This window comes from Pleurodeles waltl, chromosome 7 (genome assembly GCF_031143425.1).
Source record: "Pleurodeles waltl isolate 20211129_DDA chromosome 7, aPleWal1.hap1.20221129, whole genome shotgun sequence".
In the NCBI taxonomy this organism is placed as follows: domain Eukaryota; kingdom Metazoa; phylum Chordata; class Amphibia; order Caudata; family Salamandridae; genus Pleurodeles; species Pleurodeles waltl.
This window is the reverse complement of record NC_090446.1, coordinates 87,689,146-87,714,436: the sequence shown is the minus strand read 5'-3', so window position 1 is coordinate 87,714,436 and position 25,291 is coordinate 87,689,146. Positions and strand designations below refer to the sequence as shown.

The 25,291-nt window shown below is 46.1% G+C and overlaps 1 protein-coding gene across 6 annotated transcripts in view; it reads left to right on the top strand.

The window, feature by feature from the left end:
- Positions 1-25,291, top strand: part of CHD4 (chromodomain helicase DNA binding protein 4) — a 97,086-nt gene that overhangs the window by 14,678 nt on the left and 57,117 nt on the right. For all 6 annotated transcript variants that reach the window (XM_069243107.1, XM_069243105.1, XM_069243106.1 and 3 more), the window contains exons 3-21: positions 3,154-3,278; positions 4,488-4,676; positions 4,866-4,984; positions 5,349-5,590; positions 7,252-7,376; positions 7,635-7,770; positions 7,890-8,071; positions 8,282-8,515; positions 9,588-9,791; positions 12,702-12,904; positions 13,831-13,962; positions 14,136-14,232; positions 14,501-14,692; positions 15,129-15,329; positions 15,677-15,814; positions 15,929-16,050; positions 16,387-16,560; positions 16,876-17,017; positions 17,158-17,289. In XM_069243107.1, coding sequence (XP_069099208.1) covers positions 3,154-3,278; positions 4,488-4,676; positions 4,866-4,984; positions 5,349-5,590; positions 7,252-7,376; positions 7,635-7,770; positions 7,890-8,071; positions 8,282-8,515; positions 9,588-9,791; positions 12,702-12,904; positions 13,831-13,962; positions 14,136-14,232; positions 14,501-14,692; positions 15,129-15,329; positions 15,677-15,814; positions 15,929-16,050; positions 16,387-16,560; positions 16,876-17,017; positions 17,158-17,289 — 3,089 coding nt within the window. The remainder of the gene's footprint in view (positions 1-3,153; positions 3,279-4,487; positions 4,677-4,865; positions 4,985-5,348; positions 5,591-7,251; positions 7,377-7,634; positions 7,771-7,889; positions 8,072-8,281; positions 8,516-9,587; positions 9,792-12,701; positions 12,905-13,830; positions 13,963-14,135; positions 14,233-14,500; positions 14,693-15,128; positions 15,330-15,676; positions 15,815-15,928; positions 16,051-16,386; positions 16,561-16,875; positions 17,018-17,157; positions 17,290-25,291) is intronic.

Below are 25,291 nucleotides of genomic sequence, written 5' to 3'. Positions count from 1 at the left end.
AGGAGCTCTATCAGAGCTCCGGGGAGGAAGGCTTCCTGAGCTGTGCCCCCACCCCGGGCCTGCCACGTGGTCTGAGCAGCCCCCATGAGGGGTACAAGCCTCCCTTACCCGGCGGCTAGCTCTGGGGCTGTGATCCAAACGCCCCCTCCCGCCCCCACGCAGCAAGGGCTCTACCAGGAGTTCACATGTGGTTTGTCGCCCCCCAGTATTACGACATACCGTGTTCTGATAGTCGAAAACCCAACATGCCATTGCGTGACGTGTAGGCTGCCCCAGGGCAGCGTCTCCGGGAGGGGGCTGAGAGCTGTGCAGGTCTGCTCAGCACCCGTCCTGTTGGCCCGAGTCCTGAAAGTGCCGAGGGTGGTGGCCGGGGTGACTGCTGATAGCGCAGCGCTTGCCTCAGCAGCACCTTGTGGGAACCCTTATAATGAGGAAGTCTTCGGTTCCCTCCATCTCTTGGCCCCTGTATCTATCGTAAGACTCGATTTGTAGGGGCACCTACCTGCTCTGCAGGGTCTGGGTTTTCTAAAGGTGTCTGCTGGCCCCACGGTACATTACACCCCTGTGATATCCCACCTGCTCTTTGTTTCTAGGACGCATGACTGTGGCATCCCCTCCGCAAGATAATATAATGTTGTCATCCGTCCCACCCACCCGACCAGTGTTTGCTCTTGTCCGAGGGTCCCGGAGATGTTATACGTTGCCCCGCCGCCCCCTGCAATATCCTGCACTCTGTGAGACCCAAACCTCTCGGCTGTCTCTTCTTTGTGTCATAGGCCACGCGTGTGAAAGCCCATTCCAATCTACTGTGTGGATTTCGTGGTGTGAGGCGCCATTAGCTTCCAGGGAGTGCCCTAATCCGCTGAAAACAGCCGTGGCTCAGCTCCCTAAAGGTTTGCCTGCGTGGAGAACATCTTGAGGCTGTCCAGGAGCCACAAGGTCACCTTGACCAGCTGCACAGGGGGCCACCTGCGCCATCTGGGTAGTAGAGCTGCTCTGTTCCTTCACAGCCAAGAAGGGAGAGCCTGCATAGTCTCGGCTCTCCTGGAAAGGTGCCTGCCCCTATCCCTCCCGCCATTCCTGGGAGTAATTCATAATTTGGACTTTAGTCTTCGCTGTAGACCAACCTCGTTTGTTGGTGGAGTTGCCTTCTGAGACCATTTGTACTATAGTTATAGCCCCAGTGGTTCCGGAGACCGGAAGGCCTTTCAACATCTTTTCCAGACCAATATGTCTCTGGCCCATGGAATGTTCACCACTCTTAGGAGGTTCCTCCATCGGTAAGTTTTGAAGTACAGGTGTCCACGTAATACCTTTCCCTCCTCCCCCAATCTGACTAAATGGCTAGGATGAATTGGTAAACTTACTCAGCCATTTGCCACCCCAATCTTTGAACTGTGTTGAAGGATTGTACGCCTCATGTCTGCCATCGGTAACATCGCACCAAGTAATCCTTGGATACCAGTGGATTAGGGACCTACAAAAGATTTGGAGTGTGGGTATGTTGTTCTTTTTTAGCTTTACGTTTTTTGGACATTTTGTAGTTTTGTGGCAGGTGTGTAGTGTGTGTGTGTGTGTGTGTGTGTGTGTGTGTGTTTTTGTTTTTCTCCCTTTCTTGAACACATCCTTTTTTATCTTCCGCCCTCGGCAAACACTATATACTGGAAAAACAGTTTATTCAGGTGCTTCCTTTAATCTCTTATGGAAACGCTTTTTAGAAGGTCCAATGTTACCTATTGGGTCGCATTTGCAGTAGGACTGAATATTAAATAAAAAACGCCCTATCTGCCATGCAGGAGCTAGACACGCTTTAACGGCTGTAACCCTTGGCTCGGAGTTTTGATTTTATTTACTGATCTGAGTTGAAAGTGCTTTTTTGTTTTCATATACTTGAGGGTAAGTATATGTAAAGAACAGCTCGGACATTCAAGTCTGGTGCCACTTAAAGTGTCATTTTTTTTTTTTTTCCACTGGATCTACAGCACCCCCTGTAGTAAGCCTCACCTGATCGATCTCGATGACCCAAGTGCCTAAAGGGAGTAACAGTATTTTAGCTCCAGGGCACCCGTGCTAAACAAGAGTATTAACCATTCTTGTCCACTCGGATCTGACTTCCTTGAGACCTCAAGAAAAGGCCTCCCTCCCATCAGACTGGCTGTTAGTGACCGAAGCCAGACCTAAGCGCATTATGCTGGAATGTTTGAAGCTTGTACAAAGATCTTACCCAGTTGTAGTTTTTAGCCAATCACATTTTGTTTCGCTATTTTGCCCATACAATAAGTTGCTGACTCGTAAGAGTTTCCTTGGTTAGATAGATGAGCATCCTTTAGCAAATTGGGTTGTGCAGTTTGTACACCGATTGATTTGGAAATGTTTGTGCAATTTGCAGCACGACCATAGGTCGCATTACGAATTGTCTGTTCTCCGGGGGTCCTAACCGCCCTGCCTAAGAAATATTCAAGTGCCTGGATGGGGGCATGCCTTGGAAGGCAGACCAACATGCCTGAACTTGCCTCTCTAAAGAAGACTTTTTTTATTTTTATAGAAAGATAGTCTTGTTCCAGAAGAGACAGTTTTATCTACTTACTTATTATTATTTTTTTTCCACAAAAGATTTTTCTGTTTTGGGAAGACGTGAGGCGTATCTGCCACTGGACCATTGCCTGCTCACCCCTGGGGCCATCACACACTGGGCCATTGCCTGCTCACCCCTGGAGCTAGCACAGTTCTCTTTACCTCCCCAGCTCAGTGTTTTTTGCTAACTGATCATTGGTTTTGAAATCGCAAGTGGCAATTGAAGTCATAAGGTATTGATACACTTCTTGGAAATTTGATGGGCAAGTCTCCTTATGCCCTCATGTTGCCCTGCTCAAAAGCCACTTTCTAGCATATGAAAAGGGCTGTTTACACTGGGGAAAAAAAGACTGGTGGTCGCTAGCCCTGAGTTTTCATTCCTTCTCTGCAGTTTTGGTGGAAAGTCGGTTAATACGCTGCAGGAAAGGAGCAGCATTCCTCCGAGTGCTCCTTTGGATGGCCACCATAAGCATTAGTTTACTTTGATTTGCTGTGTCCTCATTGTCGACCACATGCCTACGGTTTGAAAATCTGCTGCACATCGGGCATTTGTAATGATTCTCTTTTGTCTCTCCTTAGAGATCGAGGAAGATCTGGATGAGGAGCTGTCTGAGCCAGAGACGCCTAAGTTGATCAAGAAGAAGAAGAAGCCGAAGAAACTGCGAGAACCCAAAACCACAAAACCCAAGCGCACGAAGAAGGAGGTCTGTGTTGATCTTTCATGCAGGGGCTTCTATAGTTAAATATTTTCTGCTTTTTCCAACTTGTTACTGTTGTAACTGGTGCGATGGTGGTAAAAGTTGCATATTGCATAACTGCCAAATGTCTCTGGGCACTGGGGGCCTTTTCCCTGCAGCCCCGAAGAAGATTTAGGAGTGTCTTAAGACTGAGCCACAATTGTACTCATGCATTTTTATTTTTTTTATCTGTAGACGGCAGACTCGGGAGTCACTACATAACACACGGGAACTTAACGTTAAGCCTGTTGGATAAGAAATGGGAAAGAATAAGCTGATAGAATAGTTTAAAATGTAATAGCTGAGCAGAGACATTGAGAATAATGATTTGTGTACCATGTCTCAGATTATGAAATCATGTAGAAATAGGTACCTCACTCGTACTTCTCTCCCCGTGCAGTCCATTCTGTTTCTAGCTTGTGTGCTGCTTTAAATCTGCCTTCCCTTTTACTGGCAGTCCCCACCCCATGTTTTTAGGCAGCAAATTATTGCCAGACCTTCCACTTTTTAAATAAAAGCACTTCTGCATATATACTATTCCATCTCTGATAGATTAGAAAAAATAAAGGTGCATGCATCATGATGCATTCGCACACACCTCCAAAGGGAAGTGAGGCTGCATCTTTGCACCTTTTTATTTTATTTTTGTTGACATTTTACAGCATGAACAAAATGTATTGTCAGCGGCAGTAGCTCTCAGATGTGAGACCTGTTGATGCTGCCAATGTTTGCTTGTGTAATGTTGAGGTAGACGTGGCTTCAGTCGTGAATCTGTGGAGTCCTCCGAAGTCAAAGTTAAGAACCACTGCTCCGAAGGCTCGCAGGTTGGACAAGGAGCACGTGTATTGCAAGCCTTGTGTTTAAAAGGAATGCATCTGAAGATAGAGGGTGTGGGCTCAGGTGTGTCTCCTGTTTGGTTTCCATCCCTTTTACAGTTGTGGACCAAGTGTGCTTGTGTGTACGTGGTCCTCCACGGGACAGGTGAAGCTCCGTTTGAGGTGCCTCTTGTGAGTAGTGATTAAGGGCCAGATGTGGCAAAGGGTTTTACCCATTCTGTGTCAATGGGAAAATGCTTTGGTACATATGGCCCTAAGTCTCCCGACTGTTTTGGCTTTCTGACTCCTGTGCTTGTCTACGTCATCTGCTTCCGTCTAATCCTCATCTTTCTCTCTGCAGGACCTTGGTGACAGCTCTGGTGAGGGCCTGGAATTTGGTGAAGATGAAGATATTCGCTCTGAGAGCGAAGGTAGTGACTACACCCCAGGCAAGAAGAAAAAGAAGAAACTGCCACCCAAGAAGGAGAAAAAAAGCAAACCAAAGCGCAAGGAGGAAGAGGAGGATGAGGATGACGATGATGACTCCAAGGTACTTTATTTTAATCAGAGTCCACAGTTTGTTCCTCAGGTTTCAACAGGATGTTGTTTAAACTTAAGTGCCCAAGACACTAGAGTTTTCTCTGCTCTTGCCCATGTGTAAATTGGTGGTTTACCTTGAGTATTTGCCCCTTTCCCTGTGTAAATATTCAGGCTTCACCAGCCCTTTAATTTTTGATAGGAGCCAAAATCTTCTGGCCAGCTATTGGAAGACTGGGGCATGGAGGACATTGACCACATATTTACTGAGGAGGACTACCGGACACTTACCAACTACAAGGCCTTCAGCCAGTTTGTCAGGTGCGTATTGTTAATCATCCGCTGATGGTTGCAGATGTTCTAGTCTCACAAACTGCTCCACTGATGAGACCCCACCTTTAAATTACCTCCTGCCCTTGGGCTCACCTCCTTACTCCTGTCACCCCCCCCCCCCCTCCCCACCATGCATGTATGGTTTCTGCAATGACGCAGCACAGTGTGTAGACTTTGCTCTTCTGGGGTGAAGGTGAAAGTTGTTTTGCGTTATGCAATCCTGTGAATCTCCGCTGACAAACTTAACTCCATGCATGAGCCTTTAGGGGGGGAGATGAATTTGGATGTACCAGACTGGGTCATGTGGCTCCAACGTGACTTTTTCCTGATTTTTGCATTCCCTTTTCTTCAGGCCTCTAATAGCTGCCAAGAACCCTAAGATTGCTGTGTCAAAGATGATGATGGTCCTGGGGGCCAAATGGCGGGAATTTAGCACAAACAACCCCTTTAAAGGCAGCTCTGGGGCATCAGTAGCAGCTGCTGCAGCTGCTGCTGTTGCCATGGTCGAGAGCATGGTATCTACACCGGAGGTTGCCCCACCAGCGCCACCGCCAGAAGTTCCTCTCCGAAAAGCCAAGACAAAGGAAGGCAAAGGTGAGATGGCGAAGAGTGGTGTATACGCAATTTTTAGGGTCAAGCCTGTGAAAGCATGGACTATTGCAAGCGTCTCGCTTGCGAGTCTCTTACCTAAAAACTGCTTGGAGCCTGCCAGTTGTTTACCGTTTTTTGGCTTGCCTAGCACTCTTCTTTAAAACTTCGTAATTCGTCACTGCAGGCCTAGCATTGTTACTGTTCCTGTCTGTGGAGTAGGGGCCAAGCACTGTTTGATTCGAAAATTAACCAGTGCTCATCTGTTGCTCCTGATGTGATTGCAGGACCCAAGAAGTAAAAAAGAAGTACCTCAAACAGAAGTCTTGTGACTGGCAAACACGTGCCCAGCAGGGCAGACAAATTTGCAAATTTTATTTTCTATAGTTCTCTTTAATTTTGCCAAGTCTTTTTTTTTTTTTGTTTTTTTTTTTTCACTTTGCGCTCATGTTTTGTTTTTGCTTGTGAGCACTGGTCTCAAAAGATGCCCATTATCTTTTTCTAAATATTGCAAAGCTATATTGTTTCGTATGTGTAATTTGCGAAATTATGCTTTAACACATAATCGTGCAGTACACCGCAATCCATCCCACTCAATCCAATCGACCCCCCCCCTACTCAATTCATTTGACTCCAGCCCAATCTACCCCAATCCATCCCAGTCTATTGACCCCTGTCCACCACACTCCAGTCCTCCCAACCCACACCACTTAAAGCTGCCCACTGCAGTGCAATCTGCCCCTTTCCAATCAACAACAATCTGTCCCATTTCAATTAAAAACAATCTGCCCTGCTTAAGTGTGCCTCGCTCTAAAAAGTCCACTGCTCTACAATCCAGTCCACCTCACCCCACTCAAATACTCCACAATCCACTCACTCTGCTCCAGCCCAGTACACCACAGTCCACCCACTCCGCTCCAGCCCAGTATACCATAATCCACCCGCTCAAATCCATTCCACCCCAATCCTATCCACCTGCACTCAATCCAGTCTGCCCCAGTCCACCTGACTCTACCAAAATCAGTCCACCTAGCCCCATTTAATTCCACCCAACTCTTCCTTAATCCACCCCACCCAGCCAGCACCATTTCAGACCACTCCTCTCTACCCTAGTCCACCCCAATCCAACCCACCCCAGTCCCATCTAATCCACCCCACTGCTCCATTTCCCCCAATCCAGTTCACCCAACCTAAAGAGCTGTCACTCCAGTTCAAACCACCCCACCCAAAACCACCTCACGCCGTTTTAGTCCACCCCACTCGACTCCAATTCACTAGACTACCTCAATCCACTGCGCTCTACAACTCTCTGCCATAGAGCTGAATAGATGGGAGTAGAGTTTAGTTGTTCAGTGGCACTCTGCTAAAACAAATCTACTCTACAACATTGCTCCCCCACTCCACTCTGACACTCCACGCAACTAACTTTCAGCCATGCTGAACAGCAGCCAATCTGGTGTACAACATGGCAAAAACACATTGCCAAGCCAGTAGCTCTTGTATAGGTGAAATCCATTGGCTTTCCCAATGTTTGTTTTAACATTATTTTCAGCTTTATCATTCTTTCTATTATCTCTGCTTCCCTTGTGCTCCCAATCCTGTTAATTCTTGCTTACATGATCCGAATCATAGTTGTTTGCGATTCAAGTCTACCTCTCATTTCTCAGGGCCCAATGCCAGAAAGAAACCTAAGAGCCCTAGAGTGCCAGAGGTAAAGAAGCCTAAAGCCAAGAAGGTGGCCCCCCTTAAAATCAAACTAGGAGCCTTTGGATCCAAGCGCAAACGATCTTCGGTAAGAGGCCACTAATAGACTACCAGAGTAGTGGGTACTGGAGAAGAGATCTTTAGTCCAGCTATTTCTTATACTGGGCACATAGAGGATAACAAAGCTGTGTGCTCTGCTGAGGAGGCAGAGCACGAGGCAATGTCTGGAGGTGGGCAATTGTCTGTTTTTCTAGAGTGGGTAGGTCGCTATTGAGGGTTGGAGGCATGATGGAGGAAATCGGGTTATTTGCATTAAGATTTTCTTGTGACTTGGTGTCTTTACCAGAGCGAGGAGGAAGATCTGGAGGTGGAGTCAGACTTCGATGATGCCAGCATCAACAGCTATTCAGTTTCTGACGGTTCCACTAGTCGAAGCAGCCGGAGTCGCAAGAAGCTGAGGGCTAGCAGGAAGAAGAAGAAAGGTTAGAGCTCAGCCTACACTCCGTCAGTTGCTCCATTATTCTATCCAAACCCACTTCAGGCCTCTCCTCTACCACACCCTGCTGCGACATGACTACTTTATCATTCTCATCCCTGCCAGGAGATGACGACACTCCCATGCCTCCTGATGGTTATGAGACGGACCACCAGGACTACTGCGAGGTGTGCCAGCAAGGCGGAGAGATCATCTTGTGTGACACTTGTCCCCGTGCCTATCATATGGTGTGCCTGGACCCTGATATGGAGAAGGCGCCTGAGGGCAAGTGGAGCTGCCCGCACTGTGTGAGTTCTGTGTGTTCTATTTGTAAAAGAGCCTGATGGCATTTTGGATGCAACTGTTTCCTGGGGACCTGAATGGTGAATTAGGAGACTCCAGTGGGTAGCAGAAGACTGAATGAGGCATTTGGTGTACTCCTGAAAACTTGAGGCATGGTTCCGAGTCAGAATGTATGTGTTTTTGCTAATTCTTTTTTTCTGATGTCTGCATATCAGGAAAAGGAGGGAGTTCAGTGGGAGGCCAAGGAAGACTCTGATGGTGAGGAAGACCTAGAAGAAGGCGCAGGGGACCCCGAGGAAGATGACCACCATATGGAGTTTTGCCGCGTGTGCAAAGATGGGGGAGAACTGCTGTGCTGTGACATTTGCCCATCGTCCTACCACATTCACTGCCTAAACCCACCTCTGCCAGAGATCCCCAATGGAGAGTGGCACTGCCCCCGCTGCTCAGTGAGTTCCTCAATTCACAGTACCTAAACTAGGCATCTTTAATGTATGTCTTCTTTGTATATGTCACATGAAGTAGTCCCCCCCTATTTATAATTCGGGATACTCCTAAATTATTTAAGGTGGTTATTTAGTTGTCGGTTTTAGTGCATCTTACTGTAGAAACCTTTGAATTTTGTGATTCATGCTGCTTCTTGAGATTCTTCGTCTTGGCAGAGAGGGAGTGTTGTGGCAGCATGACGATATCAGAAGGGCAATTGAAAGGTCCTCTTGCAAGATTAGTAATGGAAAATAATTGCACAACAGGTCACAAAAACCTATGAAGCAGATGGATTTTTAATGCAAACTAGAGAACCCTTGGGTGTTCCATTGTGTGATATTGAAACTAATATTGTGCCATTCAGACTTTCTATTCTAAAACCATGCTTGGTTAATCTCAATTCCATATCATATAGGTTTTCACCTGCTTGTACTACCTAGTACATTGAATGTGATTCCCTTTTTGATTCAGCCTAAAGATTGGTTAAAGCCTACAGTCTATGTAGGTGGTCTTATACATTTTTATGTTGACCCAGCCCTCCCCCATTTTCGCTTGCAATTAAATACAAATTGCCACATGCTAAGGGAAGCCTGTTTTTTTTTTTTTTTTTTTTTTTTTTTCTTTCTTTTTTTTTTTTTTATAACTGTTATTTACAGTGTGATCCTTTTTCAGAAAAAAGAAGCAACTTTTGAGGGCCATTTTTGTCCCCTTTCCCCCATTTTGACACTTGCTCCCAGCCATGACACGAGTAACTGAAAATGTTACTGATGGCCATTTACAGAGTGGCTTCTTCACCAACACACTGTTTTCAGCATGATGCTGCTTGGTCACTTCTTACCCTCATCACCTAGTCGAAGACCTGGTCTACACTGTTTTCCTGCTGCATTTTTAGTGTAAGCAGGTCTAGGTGAACGGAAGGCAAAGGCCTACTCCAATATCAAAACGGAATCTGCTGTCCTGCTTCTGTTTTGTTGCTCCCTTGTTTGGCGTCTTGGCTTATGTGTTCATGCTTGTATGATGTTCTCAATCTTGCAGTGTCCACCTCTGAAGGGGAAGATCCAGAAGATCCTCACCTGGAAGTGGGGTCAGCCACCACCACCCACTCAGGTCCCAAAGCCTCCAACAGATGACCCGGATGCCCCTCCGCCTAAGCCTTTGGAGGGTAGACCAGAGAGAGAGTTCTTTGTGAAGTGGCATGCAATGTCCTACTGGCATTGCTCCTGGGTCACCGAGCTTCAGGTGAGTTACGAGGCCGGGCTGGGGCTTGGGGGGGACTGTGAATGGGGGAATGTCTTGTAACAGCTTAGGGTTGAGCTGAGGAACTGGATCAGGGGCTTGGATGCATAGAAGGGTGTAGGAAGTTGGCTCTGTATGTGCTATTTCAAAGTAAGGAATAGCATGCACAGAGTCCAAGGGTTCCCCTTAGAGGTAAAATAGTGGTAAAAAGAGATAATACTAATGCTCTATTTTGTGGTAGTGTGGTCGAGCAGTAGGCTTATCCAAGGAGTAGTGTTAAGCATTTGTTGTACATACACATAGACAATAAATGAGGTACACACACTCAGAGACAAATCCAGCCAATAGGTTTTGTTATAGAAAAATATCTTTTCTTAGTTTATTTTAAGAACCACAGGTTCAAATTTAACATGTAATATCTTGTTTGAAAGGTATTGCAGGTAAGTACATTAGGAACTTTGGATCATTTCAATTGCATGTATACTTCAAGTTATTGACAAATAGCTATTTCAAAAGTGGACACTTAGTGCAATTTTCACAGTTCCTGGGGGAGGTAAGTTTTTGTTAGTTTTACCAGGTAAGTAAGACACTTACAGGGTTCAGTTCTTGGTCCAAGGTAGCCCACCGTTGGGGGTTCAGAGCAACCCCAAAGTCACCACACCAGCAGCACAGGGCCGGTCAGGTGCAGAGTTCAACGGGGTGCCCAAAACGCATAGGCTAGAATGGAGAGAAGGGGGTGCCCCGGTTCCGGTCTGCTTGCAGGTAAGTACCCGCGTCTTCGGAGGGCAGACCAGGGGGGTTTTGTAGGGCACCGGGGGGGACACAAGCCCACACAGAGATTTCACCCTCAGCAGCGCGGGGGCGGCCGGGTGCAGTGTAGAAACAAGCGTCGGGTTTGCAATGTTAGTCTATGAGAGATCAACGGATCTCTTCAGCGCTGCAGGCAGGCAAGGGGGGGCTTCCTCGGGGAAACCTCCACTTGGGCAAGGGAGAGGGACTCCTGGGGGTCACTCCTCCAGTGAAAGTCCGGTCCTTCAGGTCCTGGGGGCTGCGGGTGCAGGGTCTTTTCCAGGCGTCGGGACTTAGGTTTCAGAGAGTCGCGGTCAGGGGAAGCCTCGGGATTCCCTCTGCAGGCGGCGCTGTGGGGGCTCAGGGGGGACAGGTTTTGGTACTCACAGTCGGAGAGTAGTCCGGGGGTCCTCCCTGAGGTGTTGGTTCTCCACCAGCCGAGTCGGGGTCGCCGGGTGCAGGGTTGCAAGTCTCACGCTTCTTGCGGGGAGATTGCAGGGTCTTTAAAGCTGCTCCTTGAAACAAAGTTGCAGTCTTTTTGGAGCAGGTCCGCTGTCCTCGGGAGTTTCTGGTCGTCGTCGAAGCAGGGCAGTCCTCAGAGGATTCAGAGGTCGCTGGTCCCTTAGGAAGGCGTCGCTGGAGCAGAGTTCTTTGGAAGGCAGGAGACAGGCCGGTGAGTTTCTGGAGCCAAGGCAGTTGTCGTCTTCTGGTCTTCCTCTGCAGGGGTTTTCAGCTGGGCAGTCCTTCTTCTTGTCGCAGGAATCTAATTTTCTAGGGTTCAGGGTAGCCCTTAAATACTAAATTTAAGGGCGTGTTTAGGCCTGGGGGGTTAGTAGTCAATGGCTACTAGCCCTGAGTGTGGGTACACCCTCTTTGTGCCTCCTCCCAAGGGTAGGGGGTCACAATCCTAACCCTATTGGGGGAATCCTCAATCTGCAAGATGGAGGATTTCTAAAAGTTAGAGTCACCTCAGCTCAGGACACCTTAGGGGCTGTCCTGACTGGCCAGTGACTCCTCCTTGTTATTCTCATTATTTTCTCCGGCCTTGCCGCCAAAAGTGGGGGCCGGGCCGGAGGGGGCGGGCAACTCCACTAGCTGGAGTGTCCTGCGGTGCTGTGACAAAGGGGTGAGCCTTTGAGGCTCACCGCCAGGTGTTACAGCTCCTGCCTGGGGGAGGTGTTAGCATCTCCACCCAGTGCAGGCTTTGTTACTGGCCTCAGAGTGACAAAGGCACTCTCCCCATGGGGCCAGCAACATGTCTCTAGTGTGGCAGGCTGCTGGAACTAGTCAGCCTACACAGATAGTCGGTTAAGTTTCAGGGGGCACCTCTAAGGTGCCCTCTGGGGTGTATTTTGCAATAAAATGTACACTGGCATCAGTGTGCATTTATTGTGCTGAGAAGTTTGATACCAAACTTCCCAGTTTTCAGTGTAGCCATTATGGTGCTGTGGAGTTCGTGTAAAACAGACTCCCAGACCATATACTCTTATGGCTACCCTGCACTTACAATGTCTAAGGTTTTGCTTAGACACTGTAGGGGCACAGTGCTCATGCACTGGTACCCTCACCTATGGTATAGTGCACCCTGCCTTAGGGCTGTAAGGCCTGCTAGAGGGGTGTCTTACCTATACTGCATAGGCAGTGAGAGGCTGGCATGGCACCCTGAGGGGAGTGCCATGTCGACTTACTCATTTTGTTCTCACTAGCACACACAGGCTTGTAAGCAGTGTGTCTGTGCTGAGTGAGGGGTCTCTAGGGTGGCATAATACATGCTGCAGCCCTTAGAGACCTTCCCTGGCATCAGGGCCCTTGGTACCAGAGGTACCAGTTACAAGGGACTTATCTGGATGCCAGGGTGTGCCAATTGTGGGATCAATGGTACATTTTAGGTGAAAGAACACTGGTGCTGGGGCCTGGTTAGCAGGGTCCCAGCACACTTCTCAGTCAAGTCAGCATCAGTATCAGGCAAAAAGTGGGGGGTAACTGCAACAGGGAGCCATTTCTTTACAAAGGGTCATTCACAGTACTGTAATCAGGAATGGGGTGTTGAGGGGGAATGACACTGGGTCTAAAGTGTTGCAGCCTGTCTGACCTGTCACTGCTTTGCCTATTTCCTCACTGCAGTTAGAGCTTCACTGCCAGGTCATGTTCCGGAACTACCAACGCAAAAATGACATGGATGAGCCACCTGTAGATTACGGCGATGAGGAGGAGAAAACTCGCAAGAGGAAAAACAAGGACCCCAAGTATGTGGACATGGAAGAGAGGTTCTACCGTTATGGTATCAAACCAGAGTGGATGATGATTCACCGCATTTTGAACCACAGGTAACTTAATCCTTCACTGATAATTAATCAGATAGCTGCTTTTCTTATCTGCTTACCCTGCTCTTTCTTCTCGGTTTAGTGAGTCTGCTCTTTTTGTCTATGTCCTGCTTCATGGTTAATGGCCGGTTACTGGTCTCTTTGAATGTGATCTCATCTTTCTCCCCTGACTCCCTCCGCCTGTGCCACCCTGCCTCTTATCAAACTCTAGCCACATCCTCTGAGCTTTCTCTTCTTATCTTAATCTCATCTTAAATGCAACGCTAATAAAACTGATATTATTCTCTCTGGAAGATCCAACACTTTTGACCCTACTCTCTAGTGGCCCTCTTCTAATTCTAAACCCCCGTACACCCCCACAACAGCACCAGCTGTCCACGTAGCCAGGAACCTAGGAGTCCCATTTGATGCAGACATGTCTTTTCTGCCTCTGTAGCTGGTGTTGGTTTTGGCCTTATGAAAACCCTTAGTTTTTTTTATTTACTCCCACTTGTCAAGGCTGGACTACTGTAACCGCTTGTATGCTGGATCATCCAAGGCTGCTATTCATAAGCTTCAGGTAGTCAAGAACACTGCAGCTAGACTGGTTTTGAAACTCCCTTGCAAGGCTTCAGCATCTGGTGCTCCTGAGTACGCCTCACTGATACCTGTTCATAAAAATTTAAGCTCCTCCTTCTTGTATTTAGAGCTTACACAGCCTTAGGACCTGAATACTAATCCATTAGATTCTCTTACAATGTGCCTGTGCATCCATTGAGGTCTTTAGAGGAAAATCTCATAAAGGTTCCTTCAGTCAAACTTAAAACTGAGGGAGGGAAATCATTCCAGGTCTTGGGAGCCAAGGCATGTACTGGCATGCCCACATACTTCAGGATTATTGAATCAGAGGATGAGCTTAGAAATGTAATTAATTATTTTTTCCTTTTTAGCATGGATAAGAAAGGCAATGTCCATTACCTGATCAAGTGGCGTGACCTGGCCTATGACCAGGCCTCCTGGGAGTCTGAGGAAATAGAAATCCAGGATTTTGACATCTTCAAGCAGTCGTACTGGACTCACAGGTACCCGCCGATGTCTCTGTGTTGCTCTTTGGAGCCTTTGTTCTTGGGCTGATGCTGAATGACCAGGATGGTGGTGGATTGGGAACTTTTGTCAGTATGGTGTATGTCTAGACTGGATGTTTCAGCCTTGATTTTGAAACCTTGCTTATCGCACCTGGCTGCTTCCTCCACAGGGAGCTGATGCTTGGTGAGGATGGCCGACCCCTGAAAAAGATTAAAAAGGTGAAGCTGCAGAAGCTTGAACGCCCCCCAGAGACCCCGGTTGTTGATGTGAGTATTTTAGGTGAAAGTAGTCTGAAGCGAATGTCTATCTTTACATATCAGAGGGGAAAGCAAATATTACTCTGTGCCTGGGATATGCAAAATGGGAAGTCTGTCCGCGGTTTTGTACTATTGTCTAGTCTTGTGGCTTTTGTTTTTTTGAGAGGAACAATGTAACCCGGTTCCTTTTTGTCTCCACTGAAGATCATTCACAAGCCTGTCTTCCCTTTGCTTGTTACAATGCAGTGTTTTTTTTTCTCCCACCCTCCCCTTGCAGCCAACTGTGAAGTATGACCGGCAGCCGGACTACCTTGATGTGACTGGTGGAACCCTGCATCCCTACCAGTTGGAGGGCCTCAACTGGCTGCGCTTCTCCTGGGCCCAGGGAACAGACACCATTCTGGCTGATGAAATGGGCCTTGGCAAGACTGTGCAGACTGCTGTGTTTCTGTACTCCTTGTACAAAGAGGTAAAGCAGTGATTCTTGCTGACGCTTGTGATAAAGGTAGACATTTTACATGTTTGGCAGTTCAGACTGGACTGTTCCCATGTGGAACAGGGTCAAGACTGATTTGCATATGGCTGGGTCCAAACTGGGGCGGCATGGTGAGCCAAAGAACGATGGATTAAACCCAGATCCGTGACTGGGGGTGAGTGTTCTCATTGTTCAGCACTCCGTCCATCATCCTTTTTTGTTGCTAAAGACATTTTACATCGCCAGTCGCAAAGGTATGACATGCTACATCATTTTCCATAAGCTTAGAGCAGTCTGAGTTAAGTGTACTTAAAATGCAGGAGCCTCGGAGCGAGCCCTCTAGTCTCGCAGGCCAAGGGCCATCCCTTTGGTTACGCACGCTCTGCAGGTTTTTGCAGGTCAGTATCTGACATCTGTTTCTGTCTCACAGGGTCACTCGAAGGGCCCCTTCTTAGTTAGTGCTCCACTCTCCACCATCATCAACTGGGAGCGCGAGTTTGAGATGTGGGCCCCTGACATGTACGTAGTGACCTACATCGGTGATAAGGACAGCCGAGCCGTGATCCGCGAGAACGAGTTCTCCTTTGAAGACAACGCCGTTCGTGGTGGGAAGAAGGCCTCTCGGATGAAGGTGAGTACCAGCGATTGGAAAAGGAGACCATTTACTTGTATTCTCCAAACCTTTTCTGCTTTGCCAGGTACTTATTGGAAGGAGAAATGGAGCAAGCTTAGTGGTGGTGAAATAGAAGGGCTTCTCCTGCCAGAATGACTTCCCGGTCTCTTATGGGAGAAGTGTGTTCATTCATGAGGAGGGTTCTTCCTGCGTAATGAGCAGAAATACTGCATAATTTCCGAATCTTGCAAGCAGCCTTCTTCAAACAATTCCCAACTCATTAGGGAGGGTCTTTTTGTTAAAAAAACTGGATTTTGTTTGCCCTCTCAACCTCTATTTAATTTATTTCAACTTTTCACTTACAGAAAGATTCATCTGTGAAGTTCCACGTCCTGCTGACTTCTTATGAGCTGATCACCATCGACACAGCTGTTCTGGGCTCCATCGACTGGGCCTGCCTGGTTGTCGATGAGGCCCATCGTTTGAAAAACAACCAGTCGAAGGTAAGGGTGGCTTACTTGGAACCCAGACAGTAAAGTGGTTGTATGTCAGGAAATGGGCTAAATGGGAACCTCTGCAGTTGCTGGACCGAAGTCTAATTCGTCCCCCTTATTCAGTTTTTTAGGATCCTGAATGGCTATCCACTTCAGCACAAGTTGCTGCTGACTGGCACTCCTTTGCAGAATAATCTGGAGGAACTTTTCCATCTACTGAACTTCTTGACTCCTGAGAGATTCCAGTAAGACAATCATTTCTGTGCCTCTTGCCATGTTTCTTCTCCTTAATTTCAGACCTTGAACTAGTGGTGCGATTCCTGTTTGGAGATGGTATTCTCCTGTCTTGTTCGCACACTCGTTTTCTTCCACAGTATTCTAGAGACCTCTTGCTCTATTTGGGATACTTTTTGTTCTGACTTCTGCTCTCCCCTCCATAAAAGAGGAAATTTGTATTTTTTAAATCTTACCTCTGTTATTTTAATGGCTAGGCCGTACTATAAACATTTCTTCTCTACTTTTAATTACTTCTTTATATGATCTAAAATAAGCTGCCTTTCCCTGCTTTTTTCCCCCTTTAGTAACCTGGAGGGCTTCCTTGAGGAGTTTGCAGATATTGCCAAGGAAGACCAGATCAAGAAGCTCCATGACATGTTGGGGCCTCACATGCTGAGGAGACTGAAGGCTGATGTCTTCAAGAACATGCCTTCGAAGACTGAGTTAATAGTCCGCGTGGAGCTCAGTCCTATGCAGAAGTGAGTGCCAATCCCTTACCTTGAACATTCAAACTTGGCAGCAAAGTCGTCCTATTTGGACAAAAAGGGTTTCTTGGCTTTGGAGTTCCAAACTGTTAGGTAACAGCAATTAGGGCATGAGTCTGGATAGCTAATGGATAATTGGATGGATGGTCACAAGGTTTCTCTAAAGATTAGCTGCTAAAAGCCTTTATTCCGGTCTATAGGAGTCCTCATTCTATCCTACAGTCTTTTGTTGACTCTACAGAGCCCTGTGTAACAACTGTGAATCTGCTTACATTCATTCATCCTGTCTTGTTCCATCTTTATTCATAGGAAATACTACAAGTTCATTTTAACCAGAAACTTTGAAGCTCTCAACACTCGTGGAGGAGGCAACCAGGTGTCTCTCCTCAATGTGGTGATGGACCTGAAGAAGTGCTGTAACCACCCCTACTTGTTTCCAGTTGCAGCAATGGTATGCATAACCTGTGAAGTTCGTCATGGGGGTGGTGGGCAAGCTGAAGGATGGCTCCTCTCGCCTTTCTTTTTTCATGTGCAGTGCTATTACTTTTTCCCATGACTTGATCACTTCTGTTTTTTTTTTTTTTTTTGCAGGAGGCCCCAAAGATGCCAAACGGAATGTACGATGGCTCTGCCCTAATTCGTGGAGCAGGAAAACTGCTGCTCATGCAGAAGATGCTGCGGAAACTGAAGAACGATGGACACAGAGTGCTCATCTTCTCTCAGGTAAATCCAGACCCTTTCAGTGAACAGCACAGTAGCCTTACATGGCCTGATAATTAATGTTTCCTGTTTCACGTCACACATCACCACCATGTGGCAATTCAAGAAAGGAAGGGTGAGCAAAGGGAAGGAGTGTTGAGCAATGGGGGTAAAAAATAGAAAAGGTGTTTGAAGGGAGTGGGTTGGCGGCTGGGGTGCCTAACATTAGTCGATAACTGGGAATTTGTTTTCCTGCTACTCTTCTTTCCCCCCCGCCCAAATTCTCCCTCTCCTCCTTTCTATTATCTCATCTTTCTTTTCATCCCTCTACTTCCTTTTATTTTGTCTGTCCTCGACTCTATCACTTAAGGAATTTGGGGTGTATAGAAGTTCTACTTATGACCTTGTCCCAAGGCTGAGGCAGGCTGTTATTATGGCCTCTACGCTGTGCTGCCGGAGTTAAGGCCTTTGTCTATCTCTGGAGGACTCTATAGGGAAATCTCGTGTAGGCATTGTATTACCTGTTGGAAAACCGATGCCTCTAAGAAACTAGGTCCTGATCTCTTCTACATAGACTATATCTAGTGCATACCAGGTGTCTTACCTGTGCTCCAGATGGGTAGGTACCCTGTTGTTGCAGGGTTGGGATGCTCTGCTACTACATGTACTCTATGTAGTATTCCTGTGGTGCCTTCAAGGGTTGGTACTTATGATGCTCCTAGGCGGATTCAGTGTAAATAAATCAGTATAATGTTTTCCTTGTATAACAGTCTGTTTCTGAAGGCGGTGAGTACCAGTATGAATTACTACAGCGGTTCTCTCACTGTCCAACACTCCGACCTAATGCTCACGAATATTCTGCTTATTGCATGTCTTCAAACCTTGCACACCTGACCAAACTGTACCCCATCTAGGCCAAACTACTACACATCCCCTTTACCAAGGATTCTAAAGGATGCCTAGGAACACCAGGATAATCCAATATAGACTACATAGATACAACCCCACTCAAAGTTCTTTGTCCATTGCAAGGGGTGGTAAAGCATTCTAACAGCTAGCCATCCCTTGCTCTCTGTTTTAGTATCTTCCTCCACCCAGCTGTTGATTGGACACGTGGGGCTGCTTAAGTGAAGATCAAAAGGGCACATTGTTACCATACAGACAGAACAAATTAGGTTGAGTGATCACACTTGCTTAGCTTGACCTCTTCTAAAACATATAAACAGTTTCAGCCTTTTCAGATCGTAATATTTATATATCCAGTAGAAAGGATGCAGTTTCTGCTCAAACCTGTAGATACAATTTGGAAGAAATTACATCTGTGTTACCAAAAGTGTTCAACTATCGCTTTTCTCGAGAAATACCTCCAGGTTGTCTGAAAGAGGTGCAAATAGTCAGCCATTCAAAGACGGGTAAAGATTCCTTTGATTCACGCAACTGAGGCTCACGTCATTAATCAATTTGGACGCAAAGCTATTACACAAAGCTCTGTCTTTATTCGCTTGAGATCTGGAACCAACAATTAATACAATATGTAGTATATATTCTTTGAGAGGCTACATCCTCTATTGGTGAGCTGAGTTATCAGAAAAAAGAATGTGATGTAGTAGGATGGGACAGTATTGAGCATTATTTGAAAAGAGTGAACCTGGACCAATCATGATGCACTAATCTGTATTTTTAAGAATACTCCACTTCAAATGGAAATGGTGTGCTATAAGAGGAAGCAGCCTTAGAAATAGGAATGTGGTCTTATTTTCCCCCTTGTTCAGTGTAGCGCTAACGCGTATGTTTCTTGGTAGAAATAACAGACCCTATTAAAGGTGGTGTTGTAGGTTCTTGGGAATATTTCACATTGTTTTTGTAGACTGTATGCTGTTGTCAATTTCTGAACCTCAAACTTAAATCCTAGTTTTTACATCTTGTGAAAAGTTGCTTCTTTTTCAGGGGATATCATTAATTGGTCCAAATCAAGTCAGCCTACAGCCTTGGGGACAAAATAACTCTGAATAATAACAAGGAATGTTAAAAAAAAATGCAATTGCTTTAAATGTGAAGTTGGCTTAAATGTTAGATCGACGTTAACGTTGTAAGGTGGAATATATAGACTCAGTCACGGGATTCTGCTTAGCACAGTTAATTTTACCCTTTTAACAATTTTTCCTTTTTTGGGTAATATGTTTTATACAAGTTACTGAAGCCGTCTTTCTTAGTTTTGTCTGGCAGGAGACCAAAAGTTCCAGTTTCTGATATAGGATTAGGGTTAACATACGGCATTTATTCGGTATAAAGCTAGATTTTGCCTGCATGCAGGTGAGACGGGTAAGCCCAAGTAGGTCACTGTGTAAAAAGTCCTCTCAAGCGAATGACTGCTGTCTGCTGGGAAGTTGCCACACAGGACAAGTGTTACTGAATGTGCTATGTTGATTTTAAAGCACAAGATCACTACAGATCCTTTAGTGATCATCTTAATTGACCTTTCCCTTTACCCATGGGACACTGTTTCCGAATAAATGGCTTGGGTAAGCTACTGTAGTAGCAAAGTCCTTACTACCAAATTTAAAGCCTTCCTCAAGTGTCTTGTCTAATGTTTGGTTGGTGGCTATGTCCTCTCTATCTTAGAGAAACTCCATTACTACATTTTGTAATTACAGCTGTCCATGGGATGTAGGACCCATTTCTGAAGACATCTGAATGACTCCTGGCTAAATCCTGTGCTATTGCTGTATTTACATTAAGGTGTTATTTGGGTGGGGTTGATTAAGTTGAATTTTTAATCGCCTCCCCCAACTATGCGTCATCTTGTTGATTATGATTGAATAATGTGTTCATAGGTGAGTTTGCTGTCTCCCTAGGGACCTAAGTAACCAGTTTAGTCAGCTACAGCCCCTGATAATTCACAGGGCTGTTGGTCACTTTGTTGTATCCCTCTGGGTTAGAGGAGAGCGGCACTAGCATTGTTAATACAAATTAACACCTTTTTAGTGATATTTTTAAATTGTGTTTTCTGTGCTCCTTTGTGAGGCTGTAAACGATTTCTCAGTTGGAGTGAGTTCCTATTCTGTCTGTATAATTAAATAGCACATAATCTGCCAATTGACGGTTGTGTGCTCTAGGCAGCAAGACAGAATTTCAGCTTTTTTTGGTGGCCTAAGACATTGTGCCTTAAGTCTCCTTGTTCTGGTGTTAGTGGTTCCATTAAGAGGGCAGTTTTAGCCAGTCCTCCTTCTCTCCAAACAGAAATCGACTCACTGAGCCTAATTTCTAATCTAGATTACAGATACCTGGATCACGCCATTATGAAAACTCATGCACTGCCTGTGTCTCCTGGCCAGAAACCACAGAACATTCACTCATTACAGAGGTGGTGTGGCTGAAACCTTGAGGCTCAAACTGCATTAGTTTTACAGAAGAGCATTCATAACTAGTCTATGTGCAACTCTTTGATTAATTGGCGTAGATTAATCAAAGAGCTTGTAGATATGTTTAGGATCTAATAAGAAAACTGCCATCTAGGCGTGTAGTACTTCTTCACATAGAACCCACTAAGAATTGAGACCCTCAAGTGTGTGTATACAAGAAGTGACTATTTTACTGTACTGGAGGCCCAACCTGGGCAGAATGCGCCTCCATTAACTTACCATTTGGTACACTATGATTATCATTGCATGATTACGTATAAATTCAACATAGTCTGTTGGAAGCTGCAGCACTACTTTGTATCCCAATCCTCTGTTCAGCGAGACAGAAACTTTAGTACTGGTATGGCACTTCCACTATGTCCTCTGCAACAAGTCTTCTACAGCAAACTGCACATCAACAATCACCACTCCAGTGCTCCTAGTAATTGATGGCCCGGAAACCTCTTTGACCTTAATATTTAGGTTGGAGAATACCACAACCATGTACTCTTCCTTACCAGGGTGCTCAATGGTCAGTATGATGAGGTCCCTGACAGACTGCTTTCACTAGTCACTACTACTACTTTGAGTCTTACTAAGCCTTATGCTCTCTTCTGGGATCTTGATGAAGGTTCTAGCAGTTATCTGACATCCACAGCACTCGCACTGAAAATCCAATTTCTGTTTTCCCTCTTCAGGGAGTGCTCTGATTCATGTTTGCAGTGCTGCAAAATTGCAGGCAGTTTGTATAGTTCATCTATTCATGACTACATTAGTCAATGATCTTTTTAGTTGGCAGTATAGAATATAGACTTAAGAAAATCCCAGGTAGACAAAAATAAGGGGTGAAATGGGTGTTGGCTAGCTGTACAGCTATCACTGAAACCTGTTTAATCCTTAGCCTATTACAAGATCTACCAACAAATCTTGAAGACCAAATACATCTACAACGACTTAACCATCAGTAGAAGTGAAAATATAACCTACTTTAGAAATACTCATAAACAGTAACTGAACCTTGCTGCTTGGTCTTGCATAGCTTATAAACTCATAAGGATGTTTAAATGACTAAATGTTTGCTTATAAAACAGTATTTTAACATACTGCATATGTTTATAGTAAATTAATAAGTTTGCCTGCATTTAATATTTATCTTTTTGAAATATACTTTTTAACACTTGGTAATCCTCATTTCACTTATGTCAGTATTTGTTGTGACATAATATCAAGCCTAGCCAATGGTTTTGTGGTCCTTCTGATTAACCACAACTGGTAGGGTTATAGAGAGGGTTTGGTCCAGATATTCTGTTGCACTGCAGGGCTCGAAAAATCATAAAAATGTTACTAGACCTGCAGTTCGAGTAACTTAAATCTACTCGACCAAACTGTAATGTAGTTGACCTGTAAACAGGTCTCAAATTGTGTGATCCTAGGCAAATAGTTGCCTTTTTCTTCATTCACACGATTGCACCTTCAAATATGAGCTCAGCATTTCTGCAGTACAAAAAACTTATTTTTATTGATTAAGTAGACTAAAGTTTGCTTCATGCATCACAAGAATCTAGCCCACATAACCAGGAGTTCTAGCCCACATAATGTAGGACTTCTTTGAGTTTACTAACAACATTGCCATCATGGCAGGAGTGTTTCTCAGTTTGTTTAAACACTCAATTTTTATAAATATATTACCAAACCATGATGTGGTAACTTATTGTCATCTACACACAGTAACTTTCCAAGAAATGTCCAAAAACCTCTCCACTAACTTGCAGCTTTACTGATAGAACTATAAAGTGTATTTAACAGTCTTTGAAAGTTGGGTTTCAGAAGCCACGTCATTTTCACATCAACACGTAAAGATTTCTGATTTGTTTTCATCCTATTAAAATATTTTTTCATCACACAAATATAAAAAAGGGCTTTCACAGCTACTGAAATATATATTGAAATGTTTGTACAGTGGACTTAGTCATTTAAATGTTGTGTGTTAGTGTAAGGAAATGCCTCCTTGGCATGGTTACCCCCTGACTTTTTGCCTTTGCTGATGCTATGTTTTGAATTGAAAGTGTGCTGAGGCCTGCTAACCAGGCCCCAGCTCCAGTGTTCTTTCCCTAACCTGTACTTTTGTTTTCACAATTGACACACCCTGGCATCCAGGTAAGTCCCTTGTAACTGGTACCAAGGGCCCTGATGCCAGGGAAGGTCTTTAAGGGCTGCAGCATATCTTATGCCACCATGGGGACCCCTCACTCAGCACAGACACACTGCTTGCCAGCTTGTGTGTGCTGGTAAGGACAAAACAAGTAAGTCGACATGGCACTTCCCTCAGGGTGCCATGCCAACCTCACACTGCCTATGCAGTATAGATAAGTCACCCCTATAGCAGGCCTTACAGCCCTAAGGCAGGGTGCACTATACCATAGGTGAGGGCACCAGTGCATGAGCACTGTGCCCCTACAGTGTCTAAGCCAAACCTTATACATTGTAAGTGCAGGGTAGCCATAAGAGTATATGGTCTGGGAGTCTGTCAAACACGAACTCCACAGCACCATAATGGCTACACTGAAAACTGGGAAGTTTGGTATCAAACTTCTCAGCACAATAAATGCACACTGATGCCAGTGTACATTTTATTGTAAAATACACCCCAGAGGGCACCTTAGAGGTGCCCCCTGAAACCTTAACCAACTACCCGTGTAGGCTGACTGGTTCTAGCAGCCTGCCACACTCGAGACATGTTGCTGGCCACATGGGGAGAGTGCCTTTGTCACTCTGAGGCCAGTAACAAAGCCTGCACTGGGTGGAGATGCTTATCACCTCCCCCTTGCAGGAGCTGTAACACCTAGCGGTGAGCCTCAAAGGCTCACCCCCTTTGTTCCAGCACCACAGGGCACTCCAGCTAGTGGAGTTGCCCGCCCCCTCCGGCCACGGCCCCACTTTTGGCGGCAAGGCCGGAGGAAATAATGAGAATAACAAGGAGTAGTCACTGGCCAGTCAGTCACTTCAGCTCAGGACACCTTAGGGGCTGTCCTAACTTATAGAAATCCTCCATCTTGCAGATGGAGGATTTCCCCCAATAGGGATAGGAATGTGACCCCCTCCCCTCGGGAGGAGGCACAAAGAGGGTGTACCCACCCTCAGGGCTAGTAGCCATTGGCTACTAACCCCCCTGACCTAAACACGCCCTTAAATTTAGTATTTAAGGGCTCCCCTGAACCTAGGAACTCAGATTCCTGCAACCTAAAGAAGAAGAGGACTGCTGAGCTGAAAACCCTGCAGAGAAGACGGAGACACCAACTGCTTTGGCCCCAGCCCTACCGGCCTGTCTCCCCCCTTCGGAAGAAAACTGCTCCAGCGACGCTTTCCCCAGGACCAGCGACCTCTGAATCCTCAAAAGGACCAAGAAACTCCCGAGAACAGCGGCCCTGTTCAACAAAGACTGCAACTTTGATTCCGGAGGAGCAACTTTAAAGACCCCGGCAATTCCCGCCAGAAGCGTGAGACTTGCAACACTGCACCCAGCGACTCTGACTCGACTGGTGAAGAAACAACGCTACAGGGATGTAAGGAAATGCCTCCTTGGCATGGTTGCCCCCTGACTTTTTGCCTTTGCTGATGCTATGTTTTGAATTGAAAGTGTGCTGAGGCCTGCTAACCAGGCCCCAGCACCAGTGTTCTTTCCCTAACCTGTACTTTTGTATCCACAATTGGCAGACCCTGGCATCCAGATAAGTCCCTTGTAACTGGTACTTCTAGTACCAAGGGCCCTGATGCCAAGGAAGATCTCGAAGGGCTGCAGCATGTCTTATGCCACCCTGGAGACCTCTCACTCAGCACAGACACACTGCTTGCCAGCTTGTGTGTGCTAGTGAGAACAAAACGAGTAAGTCGACATGGCACTCCCCTCGGGGTGCCATGCCAGCCTCTCACTGCCTATGCAAGTATAGGTCAGTCACCCCTCTAGCAGGCCTTACAGCCCTAAGGCAGGGTGCACTATACCATAGGTGAGGGTACCAGTGCATGAGCATGGTACCCCTACAGTGTCTAAACAAAACCTTAGACATTGTAAGTGCAGGGTAGCCATAAGAGTATATGGTCTGGGAGTTTGTCAAACACGAACTCCACAGCACCATAATGGCTACACTGAAAACTGGGAAGTTTGGTATCAAACTTCTCAGCACAATAAATGCACACTGATGCCAGTGTACATTTTATTGCAAAATACACCCCAGAGGGCACCTTAGATGTGCCCCCTGAAACTTAACCGACTGTCTGTGTAGGCTGACTAGTTCCAGCAGCCTGCCACACTAGAGACATGTTGCTGGCCCCATGGGGAGAGTGCCTTTGTCACTCTGAGGCCAGTAACAAAGCCTGCACTGGGTGGAGATGCTAACACCTCCCCCAGGCAGGAGCTGTAACACCTGGCGGTGAGCCAACTTTTGGCGGCAAGGCCGGAGAAAATAATGAGAATAACAAGGAGGAGTCACTGGCCAGTCAGGACAGCCCCTAAGGTGTCCTGAGCTGAGGTGACTCTAACTTTTAGAAATCCTCCATCTTGCAGATGGAGGATTCCCCCAATAGGGTTAGGATTGTGACCCCCTCCCCTTGGGAGGAGGCACAAAGAG